The 16,343-nt window shown below is 43.0% G+C and overlaps 1 protein-coding gene across 8 annotated transcripts in view; it reads left to right on the top strand.

Moving 5' to 3' along the window:
* The window catches only part of PRELID3A (PRELI domain containing 3A), a 55,640-nt gene extending 40,328 nt beyond the window's left edge, over positions 1 to 15,312 (top strand). For 2 of the 8 annotated variants that reach the window (XM_039217251.1, XM_039217246.1), the window contains exon 6: positions 14,018 to 14,481. In XM_039217251.1, coding sequence (XP_039073182.1) covers positions 14,018 to 14,113 — 96 coding nt within the window. In that variant the 3' untranslated portion in view covers positions 14,114 to 14,481. The other 6 variants (XR_005525491.1, XR_005525492.1, XM_039217250.1 and 3 more) reach the window with 6 other exon arrangements.
* The last annotated feature ends 1,031 nt before the right edge of the window (positions 15,313 to 16,343 follow it).

A 16,343-nucleotide genomic window follows, 5' to 3' on the forward strand; every position in this document is an offset into this window, starting at 1 on the left:
GGACCTCAGTCCCGGGCCCTGTGTGCACCCCACATGTTCAGTGCCAGCTTCAGGGGGTGAGATGTATAGGCCCTTAAGTCCTGCGGAGCGCTGCGGCCCTCCATCGCCCGCTGAGCTTGTGCTGGCTGTCACAGCATTTTCCCCGTGACATTGAAAACTGGCCGCAGGGAGGGCTGGCCCAGGCCTGCGGGGGAAGTGCTGGGTGAATCTGGAACATACGCCCAGCGGAAGCAACCATCACTTCAGAGAGCCAAAATAGCGCAGGCTCAGTGAACAGAACAAACCCCACACGTTAACATCTTCAGGCAGGGTATTCGGGAATTGTAGTTTCCTACTGAACAGGCACCTAGCGGCTTTGGCTGAACCTCTCGTCTGCGAAGTTCCCCGGAGTCAGCTGCCGTCTTTGCGCCTCCCCTCTGGCAGGATTTGGGAGTAAGCTTTGTGGAGGTGACAGGAGAAAGGTTGGATCGCAGGCGGCCGTCCTCCCCAGGTCCCTAGCTGGAGGGCCGCCTTAGGGAGGCGGACACTGCTCACCGAGTCCAGGTTGCCCCTCCTCTCCAGCACAGCTGACGGAAAGAGCTTGGATGCGTGGAAGCCGTTATTCGAGTTCAAGGTAATGTCACTCGAGTTCAAGGTAATGTCACTCGCTAGAGCAGGGCCTTTGCTGACGTCTTCCTGGCTGTCCTCCCCTCCCCCGCTCTCTCCTGGTTTGATTTGGTCAGAAGCAGTTCTTCTTTCCGGGGATCCGTGGTCGCCTGTTATGCTTGGCACAGTTTAACTGGAAAGCCCTTCTGGCTTGCATTTAGCCTAGGCACTGATAGAAGAGCCAGTTTGCCTTGTTTTAAAACAACAACAACAACAACTTTTTTTTAATATTTATTTTTTGAGAGAGAGAGACAGTGTGAGTGGGAGAGAGGCAGAGAGGGAGACACAGAATCCGAAACAGGCTCCAGGCTCTGAGCTGTCAGCACAGAGCTGGATGCCGGGCTCAAACCCACAAACCGGGAGATCATGACCTGAGCCAGAGTTGGACACTTAACCGACTGAGCTGCCCAGGTGCCCCGAGTCTGCCCTGTTCTTAAGAAAAATCCTGATTCAAGAAATGTTGGCAATAGCTCAGCTCAGTTCAGGGGAGGCGGGGGGAGGGGGGTATGCAGTGCCTAGTGTCCTCACTGCGAGCCCTCCTAAGAGGAGACAGAACCTCACCTTTGTGTGGCCAGTGTCTGCCCTAGGACGGGCGCCCTAAATGTTTACTGAAAGAAATAAGTTCTAGAAGGAAGGGACTACTTGGTGAGGCCAAAGCCACCTGAGACCTCTTGCGAGAAAAGTCTGGGGAAACTGAGCGAGGCCAAATGATGTTATTTCACTTCCTGTTAGGGACTGCCGTGCTGACTCCCTTCTCCCCCGAGCTGTGTCACCGTCTGAGAGCATCCCAGCAGCTGGGAAGATGCCCAGGACAGGACACAGGAGGAGGAGGGCAGGTCATCCTGGGATTTGGGTGGGACAGGCCATCGAGCAGGCGGTGAGACTGCCCCCTCGTCCCGCACTCAGGAGATGACAGTGCAGATGGCGGGTGCCGGTGTCGGTACAGCCCGAGCCCGTGTGAGAATTCCAGGCAGAACACGTACCACCTGATTTCTGAGCTTGAGAAGCTGCCTGCTTACGGAGAAAGATTGTTCACAAACGGTTACTGCTGTGTCTCCTCTAAAACCACAGCGCTTTCCTTCTGCCATTTAAAATACAGGTCGTGGCTTGCCGTCTGCAGTGCGAGAAGCAGCACTTCTTACACCGTGTTGAACCCTTTCTGTGTTGCTCCAGGGGTGGGCTGCTATTGAGTGGATAATTGAAAATTCTGAGCATGCTGTGAGCTAACGGGGTCTGCACCCGCACCTTGTGATGAACAGTGGTAACTATGGTATTCTTTAACCCAGTAGAGAACCTAGCATCTTGCTGACCGTGTGCATGGTGTGTGGTGTGGGGTGTTTACAGGTGCGGCTGCATGCGTCTCCGGCCCGGTGCTCCTTAGTATCTTCTGTAACGGAAACAGTCATTAGTTCATCCTCTTCCTAACTCATCTCCTTGTTTCATGGCAGGATTTATTTCCCAGAGAGACTTGAGCATTTGTTATCTGGTCTGTGATGGAGGGAGCTCAGCTGGTCCCAAGCCGTTCTCAGGTCCTGCTTGCCCAAACATTTCCTGTAACTAGTACACTGCCAGAAAGAGGCTCTCACTAGTAGTTCAGACAGTGTTAAAGGCTGATCAAACGGGAGAATTTTTTCATTTGGGGCAGGGTCCGAGTATTTGCACATGTTCTCATGAAGAATGCTCTGTGCCCTTGCGTCAGCGCGGCGGGGCCGGGGGGAATCCTGCCCCGGCCGTGTTACTGCCACTGGCTCTTTCCTTTTAGTGGCAGAAGCCATTTCTAGCATCTTCTTGAGCTTCACAAAAGTTCCTTGGTTTCCTAGGCCACCAGTGGCTAGACCGTCAGGAAGGGATTTGACACTTAATTGGTCATCTTCATACTTTGTAGGAAAGTCAGCGTTTCCTGCTTCCCTCTGTTTAGTGAATCCTTATACTCCTGCCTTGAAACCCCCCACCCTATTGACTTTCCATACTGTGCTGCTCTGGGTCCCACTTCCCACGGTCGGTCGGTCTGTCTGTGTGTCTGCAACATGTGCGTGTCAGCAAAAGGGAGCTGCTGTGTGGTTCAGGCTCCTTTAAGAGCTTCCTACTGGAGCCCAAATTTGCCAGAGACCTTCACCTCGAACCCAAGGTCGTGATCTGCCACTGGGTCTCTCTTCTTCCGTGGACGTACCACTAAGGTGGCCACGCGTAGAGAGCCCACCCGCCTGGTGGGCATAGAGTGTGTGGGCAGTGTGGTGTGTGTGATGTGTCACTCTGAGTTTTGGGACTCTGTCATGTTCTGTTTCCTCATAAACTAGAGCTAAACTGCCTCAATCTTTGATCAGATGCCTCACCCAAAAAGTCAAAGAAGAAAGAAAGAACAAAAGAAAAAAATGGAAGGAAGAAGGAAAGGAAGAAAGAAGGAAGAAATAAGCGAGCCTTGACTATGGTTCGCCCAATCTGGGAGAGGTGTGGAACCTTCTGGAATCTGCCACTTCCCTGGTGACAGCCTCCACCGGGCTCTTCGGTCGCGACGTCTCAAGACAGGAGGACTGTCTGTTGCAGAGTGAGACCCAGAGAAGAGAAGACCCCTGTAGCAGGAGGAGGGCAAGGGCCGCAGAGCTGCCACTCTGCCGTTGCCCACGGCCCCACCCCCGCCGCCCCCCGGCCGGCGTTGTCAGACTGCTCTTGTGCCTTGTCTGTCCTCCCCTCGGTAGCAGCTCCCGGCAATTTTCTGCTGACTCTTGGGACCTTACTAAACCACTTTTTTCCTGATGACACCCTGTGTTCCACCCCTGCCCCTTGATCACCTGTCTACACCGTCGGCCTCCTTACACGTATTGGGACGCCATCTGTCCCATCAGACGCCACTGCAGTGCGTCCTTCTCACCACTGTTAGTGCAGATCTGCCCACGCTGGGGTAGGGGCGTCCGCCCCCACAGTGGCGTGTGTGGGGACAGTACCGTGAGCTCTCCTGTCACACAGATGGAATTGGCCAGGGCAGCCGCCCACTTGAAATGGGTTCAAGCGCTGTGCCCCAAGCTGCAGCCGCTTGTCCTGCACTCAGACCAGAGACCCCAGGGGCTGGAGGCCTGTGTTACTGGTCACCGATCCGACCTGTTTGTGGGGACGCTCACTCACACTGAGCCGCTGTGACGAGGTGGTAAAAGTGCTTATGAGCATGAGCTGTCCTGTTAGCTTTAGGGTCCTTCCAGGTGGAAGTTTTAACGTTCCTGTGTTCAAAAGTCCAGTGTAAAATCTTTCAGTATGCTTCGAATTCTAAAAACTTGAGAGAAGACCTCCTCTATGAACAACGAGTAGAACTGTGTTCTGCTGTTTTTTAGGTAGTGTTTCTTGTTTGAAAACAGTACTTCTAATCCAAAAGGAAATGGTATTGTGTTATGCATAAAGCTTATGGGAAAACAGAGTTAAAAGATTTATGGTAAAAACAGCCCCCCTTACCCCTTCCGCAACGCATGTCTCTAACCTGCTAGGGGAATGCCCAACTCTTTTGTCAGTTTTTGGTGTTTACTGCTAGATTTCTAAATTAATAAGCATACCCTGCTATTTCTTGATCTGCCAAATTTAGACATTATCTAGATAATTATTTACTGGTTTGGTAGATTATTATTTTCTCTCATATCTTTCTCCCCTCTCCCACTCCCCCCAAAATAGCTATATCGTTTATGGTTGAAAGCACATTTAGAGTTTCCATAATTTTGAAAATACAAATGCCTAACTTGTTTATTGCCAAGCTAGAATTGCATTTTCCTTCTTATTTCCTCTCGCCTTGGGCATAATAATTCTTTTCATCTGTTTAATTTTATTTGCTAAAAATCTCTGGCTGAGTCCTTCCATACTCTTACCCACTTTTGGCAGTACGTCACAATGCTGTCTTCCACAGGTCCGTCTTTTTGGGCAGCACACCCATTCCCCGTTTCCCTGGCAACATCCTTTCCGGAAGCCGGGCCTCGCTCTCTGACCAAACAGCCACATGGCTGTCATCCCCTCTCCTGGGCATTTCCTTGGCCTTCTCTCATGGAGCCCTTGTTTCCCTGCTTCCCCGCCTTCCTCTTTCTCTTTCCTGTCACAAGATGGGGAAGGACATCTCTTTGTGGCTTCTAAGACTTGGCACAACTGAAAATGTCTTTTCTGTTTTCATACTTTGTTCGCAGCATCGCTGGACATACAGTTCTATAAAAAAATGTTTTTCACTCAGAATTTTGAAGGCATTGTTCTCTTGTTTTCCGCTCAGATTACCAACCTCTGTATGTGAATTATATCTTCTCTCTCTGAAAGCTTTTAGGGTTGTTTTATCCTTGATGTTGTGAAATTTCATGTGGTTAAGCCTTGTTTTAATTGATTTTTAAGATTTTTACTTTTAATTTTTTTAATGTTTATTTTATTTTTGAGAGGGAGGGAGAGAGACAAGCACAAGCGGGAGAGGGGCAGAGAGAAAGAGACAGACACAGGATCTGAAGGAGGCTCCAGGCTCCGAACTGTCAGCACAGAGCCCGACGTGGGGCTCGACCTCATGAACTGCGAGATTGTGACCTGAGCCAAAGTCGGACGCTTAACCAGCTGAGCCACCCAGGTGTCCCATTTGAAGTGATCTTTTAAAATTCATTATGCTGCACTGTGCATGTTAAATTCCTGGTTTTGATAGTTTAAGTGTGCATGATGTTATTAGAGGTAGAGGGTAAAGGGTACATGGGACATTCCTGTATTATCTTGGCACCTACCTGTGAATCTATAATAATTTCAAAATTAAAAGTTAAAAAAATGTAAATAGTAACATCATGGAAAATGGTAGAGGTGGGTGCTCCAAGAATCTGTCCCTCCACTGAAACAACCAATAAGCTGGCAAAAAATAACAGAATCAAGTTTTGTAGAACTGTGGATTCTAATAGAATACTTCAACTAGGGGAGCACTTAATGAATCTTGATTAATCTACCTTGCAGATTCTGGACTTGTGAACCTCCATAATTATGACCGCCAGTCATAATTAAAATAAATCTCTCTCTCTATTTACACATTCTATTGGTTCTGTTTCTCTGGAAAACCCTAACCAATACATTATTAGAGCTAAATTGATACCAATTCAAATTATACTTTTCTGAATTTAGGATGTTAATTATAATCACCAGGGTAACTAATAAGAAAATAACTAAAAAATATCGAGAAAATAAACAAAAGGGGAATGAAAATGGTACATTAGAAAATAAAATCTAACACAGCAGACGAGGATGGAAACAATTCAGGAAGACAAAGTTATGACATTCATAGAAAACAACTAACTGTAAAAAGTGCTGCTTTAACAGTAATTACTTTAAAAGTAAATAGATTAAATTCACCAGTTAAAGGACAGAGATTGGCAGAATAGATGAAAAAACATGATCTTACTATATATGCTGTATATAAGAGACTTCAGATCCAAAGACACAAATGGGTTTAGTGTGAAAGGATGGAAAAAGATATTCTATGTAAATAAGAACCAAGAGAGCTGGAGTAGCCATACTCATATCAGACGTAATCTGCTTTGGTGAAAATTTGTTACAAGAGACAATTAAGGACATTACATATCAATGAGAGGGTCAATTCATCAAGAAGATAAAGATTATAGCCATTTACACACCAAGCTGCAGAATCCCTGAATATATAAAGCAAACATTAGCTGAACTGAAGGGAGAAATAAAGAATTCTACAATTATAGCTGGAGACTTCAATAACCCACTTTCAATAATGGAGAGGACACCTAGACAGAAAATCAATAAGGAAATGGAGGACTAGAACAACACTATACACCAACTTCACCTAACAGATATCCATAGAACACTTCACCCAACAGCAGAGTACCCATTTTTCTCAAGAACACATGGATTATTCTCCAGGATAAACCATGTGTTAGGCCAAACACCAAGTGTCAATAAATTTAAGAAGAATGAAATCGTGCAAAATATCTTTTGTGATCCCAATGAAGTGAACTTAGAAACCAACAGTATAAGGTAAATGGAAAATTCAGAAATAAGTTGAATTTTAAAAATATATTTCTAATAACTAGTGAATCAAAGAAGGAATTACAAATGAAATTATAACATTTTGAGATGAACATATGGAAACTTATGGGATGCAGGGAGAGCAGTGATCAAAGGGACATTCATAGCTGCAAACACCTACGTTAAAAAAAGAGGAAAGATCTCAAGTCATTAACCTGACTTTAAGGAGCTAGAAAATGAAGAACAAACTAAACCCATGGCTTACAGAAGGAAAGGAATGATAAAGATTAGAGAGGAGATAGAGAATAGAAAAATAGAATCATTGAAATCAAAAGTTTAGTTGAAAAGATCAACAAAGTTGACAAACCTTTAGTTGACTGGCCAAGAATAAAAAGGATTCAGCATAAAAATATTAGAAGTGAAAGTGGGGCATTACTACACATCTTTCAGAAATAAGAGGATATAAGAGAAAACTATGAGCTGTTGTATACCAACAAATTAGATAATCTATATGTGATGGAGAAACTACTAGAAACAAATTCCCAAAACTGATTTAAGAAAAAATAGAATCTCAGTAGATCTATGACAAAAACACTGAGTCAGTAATTAAAAATCTTCCAACCGAAGTTTCTCAGGGGGCAGCATAAGAAGAAAGCCCTGCAGTTTGTTCTAACTGCAACCCAGGTAGCTGGGCTACAGGCAGGCATCTAGTCTGCTGACACTGCCCAACAAGAAGCCTGCATTGGCTCCAGACTGGCATGCTCTAACAACACAGGGATCGAACCCTGCCTACTGAGCCCACAGCAGGCAAAGAGAGCCATTACAGATGAGTGATATGAAGACAAATGTGTCCCAGGCAGAACAGTAGGGCACACGTGGCCCACATAGGAGACTTCCCTGAACTGCCTGGCTCTGGTGAACAGGAAGCATTGTATTGCAGGGCACTGTGGGACCTCTTTTTCATAAGGCCACTACTTTCAATATCAGGAGATGTGGCAGCTTTCCTAACCCATAGAAACAAAGAGAGTCAGACAAAATGAGGAGACAGAGGACTATGTCCCAAATGCAAGAGCAGGACAAAAATCATAGCACAAGAGCTAGATGAAATCAGCTCAAGGCAATATTCCTGATAATCAGTCAAGGAATTCACAAAACAAAAAAAGTAAAATGTATACCTAAAACATGGGGGGTGAGGGAGTAATAATTTAGTGTTTTTAGGACTTAAGCAACAATCAACTTAATAAGATAAACTGCTGTACGTGTAAGATGTTATAGAAGAGCCTAATGGTAAACAATCGAAAACCAAAATAGATACACAAAAAAAATAAAGAGAAAGGAACTCAAGCATAACATTAAAGAAAGTCTTCAAACCAGAAGGGAAGAGAGCAAAAGAAGAGTGGAACAGAGAAGAACTACAAAAACAACCATAAAACACATAACAAAATGGCAACAAATAAAACCTATCAATAATTACTTTAAGTGTAAATGGCCTAATGCTCCAATCAAGACATAGGATGAATGGATAGAAAAGAAAGACCCATCTACACGGTGGTGATAAAAGACTCAGTTCAAACCTAAAGATACCTGCAAATTGAAAGTGAAGGGACAAAAACCATTTACCATGCAAATGGAAGTGAAAAGAAGGTTGGAGTAGAATACTTACATTGGACAAAATAGACTGTAAGAGAAAGACTGTAATGACAAAGAAGAACATTACATAATAATGAAGGGAACAATCCAACAAGAGAATATAACAATTGTAAATATGCATCCAACATAGGAGTACCTGAATACATAAGGCAACTATTAACAGACATAGAGGAAGAAGCTGACAGTAATATAGCCATAGTAAGGGACTCTGCCATCCCACTTACATCAATGGATAGACCACCTAGACAGAAAATCAATTAGGAAACAGTGGCTTTGAATGACACATTAGATAAGATGGAGCTAACAGATGTATTCAGAATATTCCATCTGAAAACAGCAGAATACACATTCTTTTTTTTTTTTTACATTCTTTTCAAGTATACATGGAATATTCTCTAGAATAGATTACCTGTTAGGCCACAAAATGAATCTCAATAAATTTAAAAATTCAATAAATTAAAAAATATCATGCATCTATGGAAACCAACTTGACAATAAACTATTTTAAAAAATATCATGCATCTTTTCCAGCCATAGTGATATGAAATTTGAAATCAATCACAAGAAAAAATGTGAAAGAACACATACATGAAGAATAAATAACATGCTGCTAAACAATGAATGGGGTCAACCAAGAAATCAAAAAGAAAATTAAAAAATACATGGAGACCAATGAAAATGAAAACACAGTGGTCCAAAATCTTAGGGATACAGCAAAGCTGTTCTAAGAGGGAATTGTAGAGCAATACAGGTCTACCTCAAGAAACAAGAAAAAGCTCAAATAAACAACCTAAACTTACACCTAAAGGAGAAAAAGAACAAAGGCCGAAGTCAGTAGAAGAAAGGAAATAATAAAGATTAAAGCAGAAATAAATGAAGCAGAGACTAAAAATACAATAGAACAAATCAGTGAAGGCAGGAGTTGGTTCTTTGGAAAGATAAAGAAAATTGACAAACCTTTAGCCAGACTTATCATGAAAAAATAAATAAAGTCATGAATGAAGGAAAAAACAGAGCAAAACAAAAAGAAAATCTCCCAACAAAGAAAAAACCAGGACCAGATGGTTTTACTGGTGGAGTCTACCAAATGTTAAAGGGTTAATGCAAATCCTTTGCAAACCCTTCCAAAAAAGAGAGAATACCAAATACTTCGATATCAAAGTTAGGCAAAGACCCCCAGTCTAGAAGAAATCTAGACTAATATCCCTCATGAATACTGATGCAGAAATCCTCAACAAAATAGCAGGCGGAATCTAACACACCATGACTAACTGGGATTTATCCCAGAAGCAGGAGGGTGGTTCAACATACAAAAATCAATCACTGTTATATACCTCATTAATAGCACTACAGGAAAAAGCCCCACATGATCATCTCAGTTGATGCAGAAAAAACACCCTTTCATGATGAAAACACTATTCTGGGAACAGAAATAGTAATTCTAGAAATTCCTAGGTATAGGAATAGAAAAGAACTTCCTCTACATGATAAAAAACTCACAGTCAACATTCTATTCCAAGATGAAAGACTGCAATCTCTCCCTAAGATCAAGAATAAGACAAAGATGTCCACTGTCATCACTGCTATTGAACATTGTACTAGAAGTTCTCGCCAGAGCAGTTAGACAAGAAAAAGAAGTATTAGGCATCCAAACTAGAAAGGAAGATATAAGACTATCTACATTCACAGATGGCAGATCCTATATGTAGAAAACCTTACCCGAAAGCTAATAAAAGGAATTTAGCTAAATCACTGGGTACAAGATCAACACACAAAAATTGGTTCTGTTTCTTTACACTAGCCATGAGCAACCTCATAAGAAAATTAAGAAAACTATGGAATTTACAGTTCCATCCAAAAGAATAAAATAAATGGAAATAAAGTGGAGGACTGCACATAAAAATGACAAAACATTGCAGAAAGAAATGAAAAAAAAAACCCATAAATTAACGGAAAGACATCCCTTGTTTATGACTGGAAGACTAATAATTGTTAAGATGGCACTACTACCCAAGACATTCTGAAGAATTAAGGCAGTTCTTATATAAAGATTTCCATAGTTTTTTTGTTTTTTTCAGAAATGGAAAAGCCCATCATCAGATTCATATGGAATCACAAGGGATCCTGCAGAGCCAAAACAATTTTGAAATAAATTTGGAGGACTTACTTCCCAATTTCAAAACTTTTTTTTTTTAATGTTTGAGAGAGAGACAGAGAGACAGAATATGAGCAGGGAAGGGGCATAGGGAGACAGAGACACAGAATCTGAAGCAGGCTCCAGGCCCCGAGCTGTCAACACAGAGCCTGACACGGGGCTTGAACCCATGAACCACAAGATCATGACTGGAGCCAAAGTTGGACGCTTAACTGACTGAGCTACCCAGGTGCCCCACCAATTTCAAAACTTCTTACAGAGCTACAGTAATCAAAACAAATGTGACACCAGCATAAAGATAGACAAATAGGTCCATGGAATTAAATTGAGAGCATAGAAGTAAACCCATCTATCTATGGTTAATTGATATTCAACAAGGGTGCCAAACAATTCAGTGAGGAAGAACAGTCTTTTCAACAAATGGTGCTGGGATAACTGGATATCTACATATAAGAGAATGAAGTTGGACCATTACTTCACACCATATCCAAAGACTAACTCAAAATGAATCAAAAACCTGGGGCGCCTGGGTGGCTTAGTCGGTTAAGCGTCCGACTTTTGCTTAGGTCATGATCTCGCGGTTCGTGGGTTCGAGCCCCGCGTCGGGCTCTGTGCTGACTGCCAGCTCAGAGCCTGGAGCCTGTTTCAGTCTGTGACTCCCTCTCTCTCTGACCCTCCCCTGCTCATGCTGTCTCTCTCTCTCTCCTAAAAATAGATAAAAATATTTAAAAAAAAAAAGCAATCAAAACCCCCCAAAACTCTTTTCTACTACATGTATGAAGGCTTTAAAATCCAGCCCCACATGACCTAACCCAAAATTAGTTCCCCATTTCAGGTGCCATTTTCTTCACTGTTAACTCACAACAGNAGTCTGTGACTCCCTCTCTCTCTGACCCTCCCCTGCTCACGCTGTCTTTCTCTCTCTCTCCTAGAAATAAAAATCTTTAAAAAAAAAGTGAATCAAAAACCTATAAATAACAAAAACTATGGGGTGCCTGGGTGGCTCCATCTGTTAAACATCCTGTTCTTGATTTTGGCTTAGGTCATGATCTGACAGTTCATGAAATTGAGTCCTTTGTCTGGCTGTGCGCTGACAGTACGGAGCCTGCTTGGGAGTCTCTCTCTCTGTCCCTTCCCCCTCAAAATAAATAAATAAACTTAAAAAACAAACAAACAAAAACTATACAACTCTTAGAAGAAAACATACGGGCGTATATTCATGATCTTGGATTTGGCGATGGATTCTTAGATACGACAACAAAAGCATGACCAACAAAAGAAAGAATAGATAAACTTGACTTCATCAAAATTAAAGTTTTGTGCATCAAAGGACACTATCAAGAAAGTGGAAGGACACGTGACATAATGGAGGAAAAAATTGCAAATCATATATCCAAAAAGGGTCTGTTATCCCAAATGTATAAAAAATCTCTTTACAACCCCATAACAAAAAGACAACTCAATTTAAAAATGGGTAAAGAATCTGAATAGACATTTCTCCTAAGATATACAAATGGCCAATGAGCACAAGGAAAAATGTTCAACATCATTATTCATTCGGGAAATGCAAATCAAACCGACAGAAACCACTCACAACCACTAGGATGGCTGTATGTAATAAACTAAATGGAAAATAAGCATTGGCAAAGAGGTGGAGAAATTGGAAACTTTGTTCGTATTGTTGCAAATGTAAAATGGTACCGCCACTCCACCCCTAGTTGTATACCCCAAAGTATTGAAAACCAGTACACAAATATTTGTACCTGAATGTTCAGAGTAGCACTACTCAAAATAGCTAAAAGGTAGAGACTCAAATGTCCTTCGGCCCATGAATGAGTAAACAAAAGATTGTCCATACGTATGCTGGGATGTTATTCAGCTATAAAAAGGAATGATCCACACTACAACATGGATGAGTCTCTAGAACATTATGCTAAATAAAAGAAGTCAGACACAAAAGGCCACATACTGTATGATTACATTTATATGCAAAAGCTATAATGGATAATCCATACAGACTGAAAGCAGATTGGTTGTTGCCAAGGGGAGAGGGGAGGCGTAAATGAGGAAGAATCTGCTTAATGCATTTGAGATTTCCTTTTGGGGCGATGAAAATGCTTTGGAACTAGACAGAGGTGGTGGTTGCACAATAGTGTGAATGTGCTAAATACCATTGAATTGTTTACTTGAAAATGGTTAACTTATGTGAGTTTCATTTCAGCAAAAAAAAGAAAGAGAAAAATATGAATATATAGCTGTAAATACATACATACAAGTATACATGCACACACAAAGCTTAGGTCAGGTCAGCAAGACATCAAAAACACACAAACAAATAATTCATTGTGTTGGGAATTTGGTGGTCCCTTTGGTTCTGGTGATTTTTTTTTTTTGATGATTTCCCCACCATTCTCTCTTCTCCTTTTCTGGAAGTCCACTTGGTCATATTGGATTGATCTCATCATTTTCTTCTGTTTTCTCTCATCTTCGTTCTCCCTTTTGGGAGATTTCCTGGACTTTATCTTCCAACAACTTCATGAATTTTTACTTTGGCAAATTGTACTTTTAATTTCTCGCTCTTTCCTTTTTCTTACGGCATCCTGATCTTGCTTCACAGATGTCGTGTCCTCTCTCTTCTCTCTGCAGAAGTGAATGCGAAGTGAAGCTTTCTTCTGCATCTCGCTGTCTCCTCTGTGCGCCTTCGCTTGGGGGGCTTCCTCAGGTGTCTTTCATGCTGCTGTGTCTGACACAAGCCAGACTGAGGGTGGGGAGCGAGGCTTGCTGGCCGTCGGGCTCACTGCAGGGCATCACTGGAGGGTGTCCGGTGGCTTTTTCCTTGACCCTCCAATTCCCTTCTCTCTGAAGTGGTTCAGCTTCTCCCAACAAGACTCCTCAACCTTTTGGGGAGTGGGGGTGAGGGGGGAACCCAGGCATCTAAGAGCCAGGCTGTTAAGTGCATTTTCAGCCTGTCTTTGGCTGTCCCTTGTGTGTCCCCTCTCTCCGGACGTCCCTTGGGCTCTGAACGGCTTATGTTGGACCCTGTCTACTGCGTCACAGCCCGTGCCTCTGCTTTCCAACTCTCGCGGGCAGTGAGGGTGCTGACTCCGAGGGTTCTGAAGTTTTGCTCCAGTTTTATTCTTGATAGTTTTAGGGAATTTTCAGCAAAGGGCCAAAGGTTTTTTCCCCCCATCATCTTGAAATCAGAGTTTTGCTCGCTTTTATAAACAGTATTCTCTAAAAAAAAAAAAAAAACAACAACAGAAAAGCAATCCATGTTTATGGTTAAAACAAAATACGGGAGAGTCTGTTGAAGAGTAAAAGCCTCCCCTTTAGAGGAAGGGTTCCTCGCCTCTGCCAGTTAACTCCCGATTTTTACAAAGGCTTTCAGAAGTGTTTTTGGCAAATGCCAAGGATATATGGGTTTGTTTTCCTTTTCTTTTATTAAACACAGATGGAACGGTGTATACTGATTTGTGCTGGTCTTTTTTTCTGCTTTTAAGCAACATTGTCTTAAAAAGTTCCCTCTTGAAGTTTAGCTGTACAGCACTGAGGTCTTACTTAATTCCTCACGGATTTGTGGGTTCCTTGCAGATAAACCCTGGATTTGCAAAGGCTGTGGGTGCAGGGCAGAACATCTGTCATTCTGTGGCAAACTGCACTGTGTCCCCTGGCCGTGCATCAGCCTAGACACGGAATCCTTTCTCTAGTGACAGCCTCTTGTTCCACTTGTAGGTAACTGTTCCACTGACTGTATCTGTATAACCTTGTATGGATGATGGTCTAGAAACTGTCATGTGCAGAGTTCTGTTCCAGAGGAGAACACGGAAATTTGTGATTCGGAAAACCACATTTGGAAACAGGGATGAGTATCAGAAAAAGTAGATGATCTTGATTCCTCTACAATGTGCAGGGGGCCCCAGTGCAGTTTCAGAGGAAGATTCCATTTTTAGGGCAAGTACATGTAAATGTCAGTTACTCAGCCACCTCAACTTTTTGGTGGATTGAAGTGTGATAAAAATAAGCGTGTTCGTGTGCTGGTTTTTTATTCTCCTATGCTATCATAAATTAAACAAATTTTAAGATTGTCATTAAGAAAGTGGTAGTGATTATTTTCAAAATTTGTTTAGTATAATATAGTTTGGTTTGGTAACTTTCATTTTGGTCTGGGAATGAATTCAATACTGATGTGTGCCACGCTTCCTATTTGAATTCACCATAAGCACCAAAACAAATGCCGTACGATAAAATACCATGGAAGCTGGGTGGCAAAGCCAGGTGAAATTAAACCCCTTTAGTTTGAGAAAATGTCCCCAACTTTAATTATAGAGCATTACATCACAGTGAATACCTGTCATCACTACTGTGGCGCTGGTGTTCAGTAGGTACCCCCGCACAGGAGGGGCCTCATGTCCTGAGATGCCCTCTGGCAGAACTTGGAGAAGATAAGCGTTATGGGACCTGAACAGCGGCTGTCTTCGTCTCACCGGTTCAGAGGTGGGCACAGCCCCGGCGGCTCCTCAGTGCTGTTCTCTTGGCAGGGTCGCGAGGCCTTGGAGTGGGTGATCGGCCGACTGAACACGGAGCTGGAGGGCCTGGCAGCCCCCGCCTGCGCCAGAGCGTGACGCACCAGCGGAACCCAGGACCCCGGACGTGCAGGTGGACAGCAGGTGGCCGGTGTTCACCACCCACCTCCTAGCCCCTACCCCTTCACGCTCCGCCCCCTGCAGTGGGGCTGCGCACTCGCTCCACACTTGGTCTGTTGGAGTGAGCACTTGTGATCAGTGCATGGCTACTCTGGAAAGAGTGAGTTTGCCAGATCTTGGTCTATAGCTTACCTTTACCTTCTTTGTGTTTTTAAGTTAGCTCCATGCCCCCCTAGGTGGGACTTGAACTCACGACGCTGAGATCAAGGGTTGCATGTTCTGACTGAGCCAGTCGGGTGCCCCTAGCTTACCTTTACCATTATTATTATTATTATTATTTTTGATGGAAGGTTTTATTTACTAAACAGGTTAAATCTCTGATATCCCTTCCCCAGAAGCCAAGATATCAGAGTGCAAAAGTGAATGGCTTTCTCCCATCATTCAAACAGAAGTTTCTCTGGGTTTTGGTCCTGAGTCAGCTGTAATCACAGACCATGGATATTCCAGGTCTGGCTGTGGCTCCTTGGATCCAGCATGAGTGCTCCAGGCGGTGGAGCATCATGCTTCCACCCTGCACTGTGTGTGGGGCCTCCACGCCCGCCCGTGCTCACGTTAGGTGACGTTCCACAAATGTGCCAGCTCTTCTGCATGCACACCCAATCTACTGGCCAGGTTTTATCTTCCACTGACCACAGACCCTAGATTTAATTTAGGAGATGGGTTTTTAATTACATGTATACAGCAAAGAACATAAAACATCCTCATTTCATTTTAGTTTCTGAATAAGACATAGGATACTTTTTTTGGTTTTAACCAAACCAATCAGCCTAGGTTTTTTAGAAGAGAAATGAGTTATCAGGAGAAACTAGTTATTTTGATGATGTCCTGTTACTTGCCTAATGCTTTTTTTTTTTTTTATTGCCTAAAGCATAGAAATAAGTCCAGAATCCTGCTGCCTTTCCTTAGTTTGCAGCGTTACATCCCCTGTTAATGTGGCCTTTGAGTTTGGTAGGAATAAAAGTTGAATACACTAGTTACTGTGTCAATTCTTCATCTAAACCAGAAGTCACTACAGCTAAACAACAAGTTTCCTCTTGGAGGCTGGGCTTCCCAGAGCTGTGCGAGCGCTCTAGGCCATCCTGTGGTCTGTGTACTGGTACTTGTCTTCTAGTTAGGTAGCTACTTCCATACTATTTTTCTAGAAGCAAAGCCAGGAGCTCTCTGAAAGCAAGGTTTCCCTTTTTGTAGGAAAATTGGTCGTACTGAATATTCTT

This window comes from Hyaena hyaena, unplaced genomic scaffold (assembly GCF_003009895.1).
Source record: "Hyaena hyaena isolate Hyena2069 unplaced genomic scaffold, ASM300989v1 scaffold_673, whole genome shotgun sequence".
Taxonomy (NCBI): domain Eukaryota; kingdom Metazoa; phylum Chordata; class Mammalia; order Carnivora; family Hyaenidae; genus Hyaena; species Hyaena hyaena.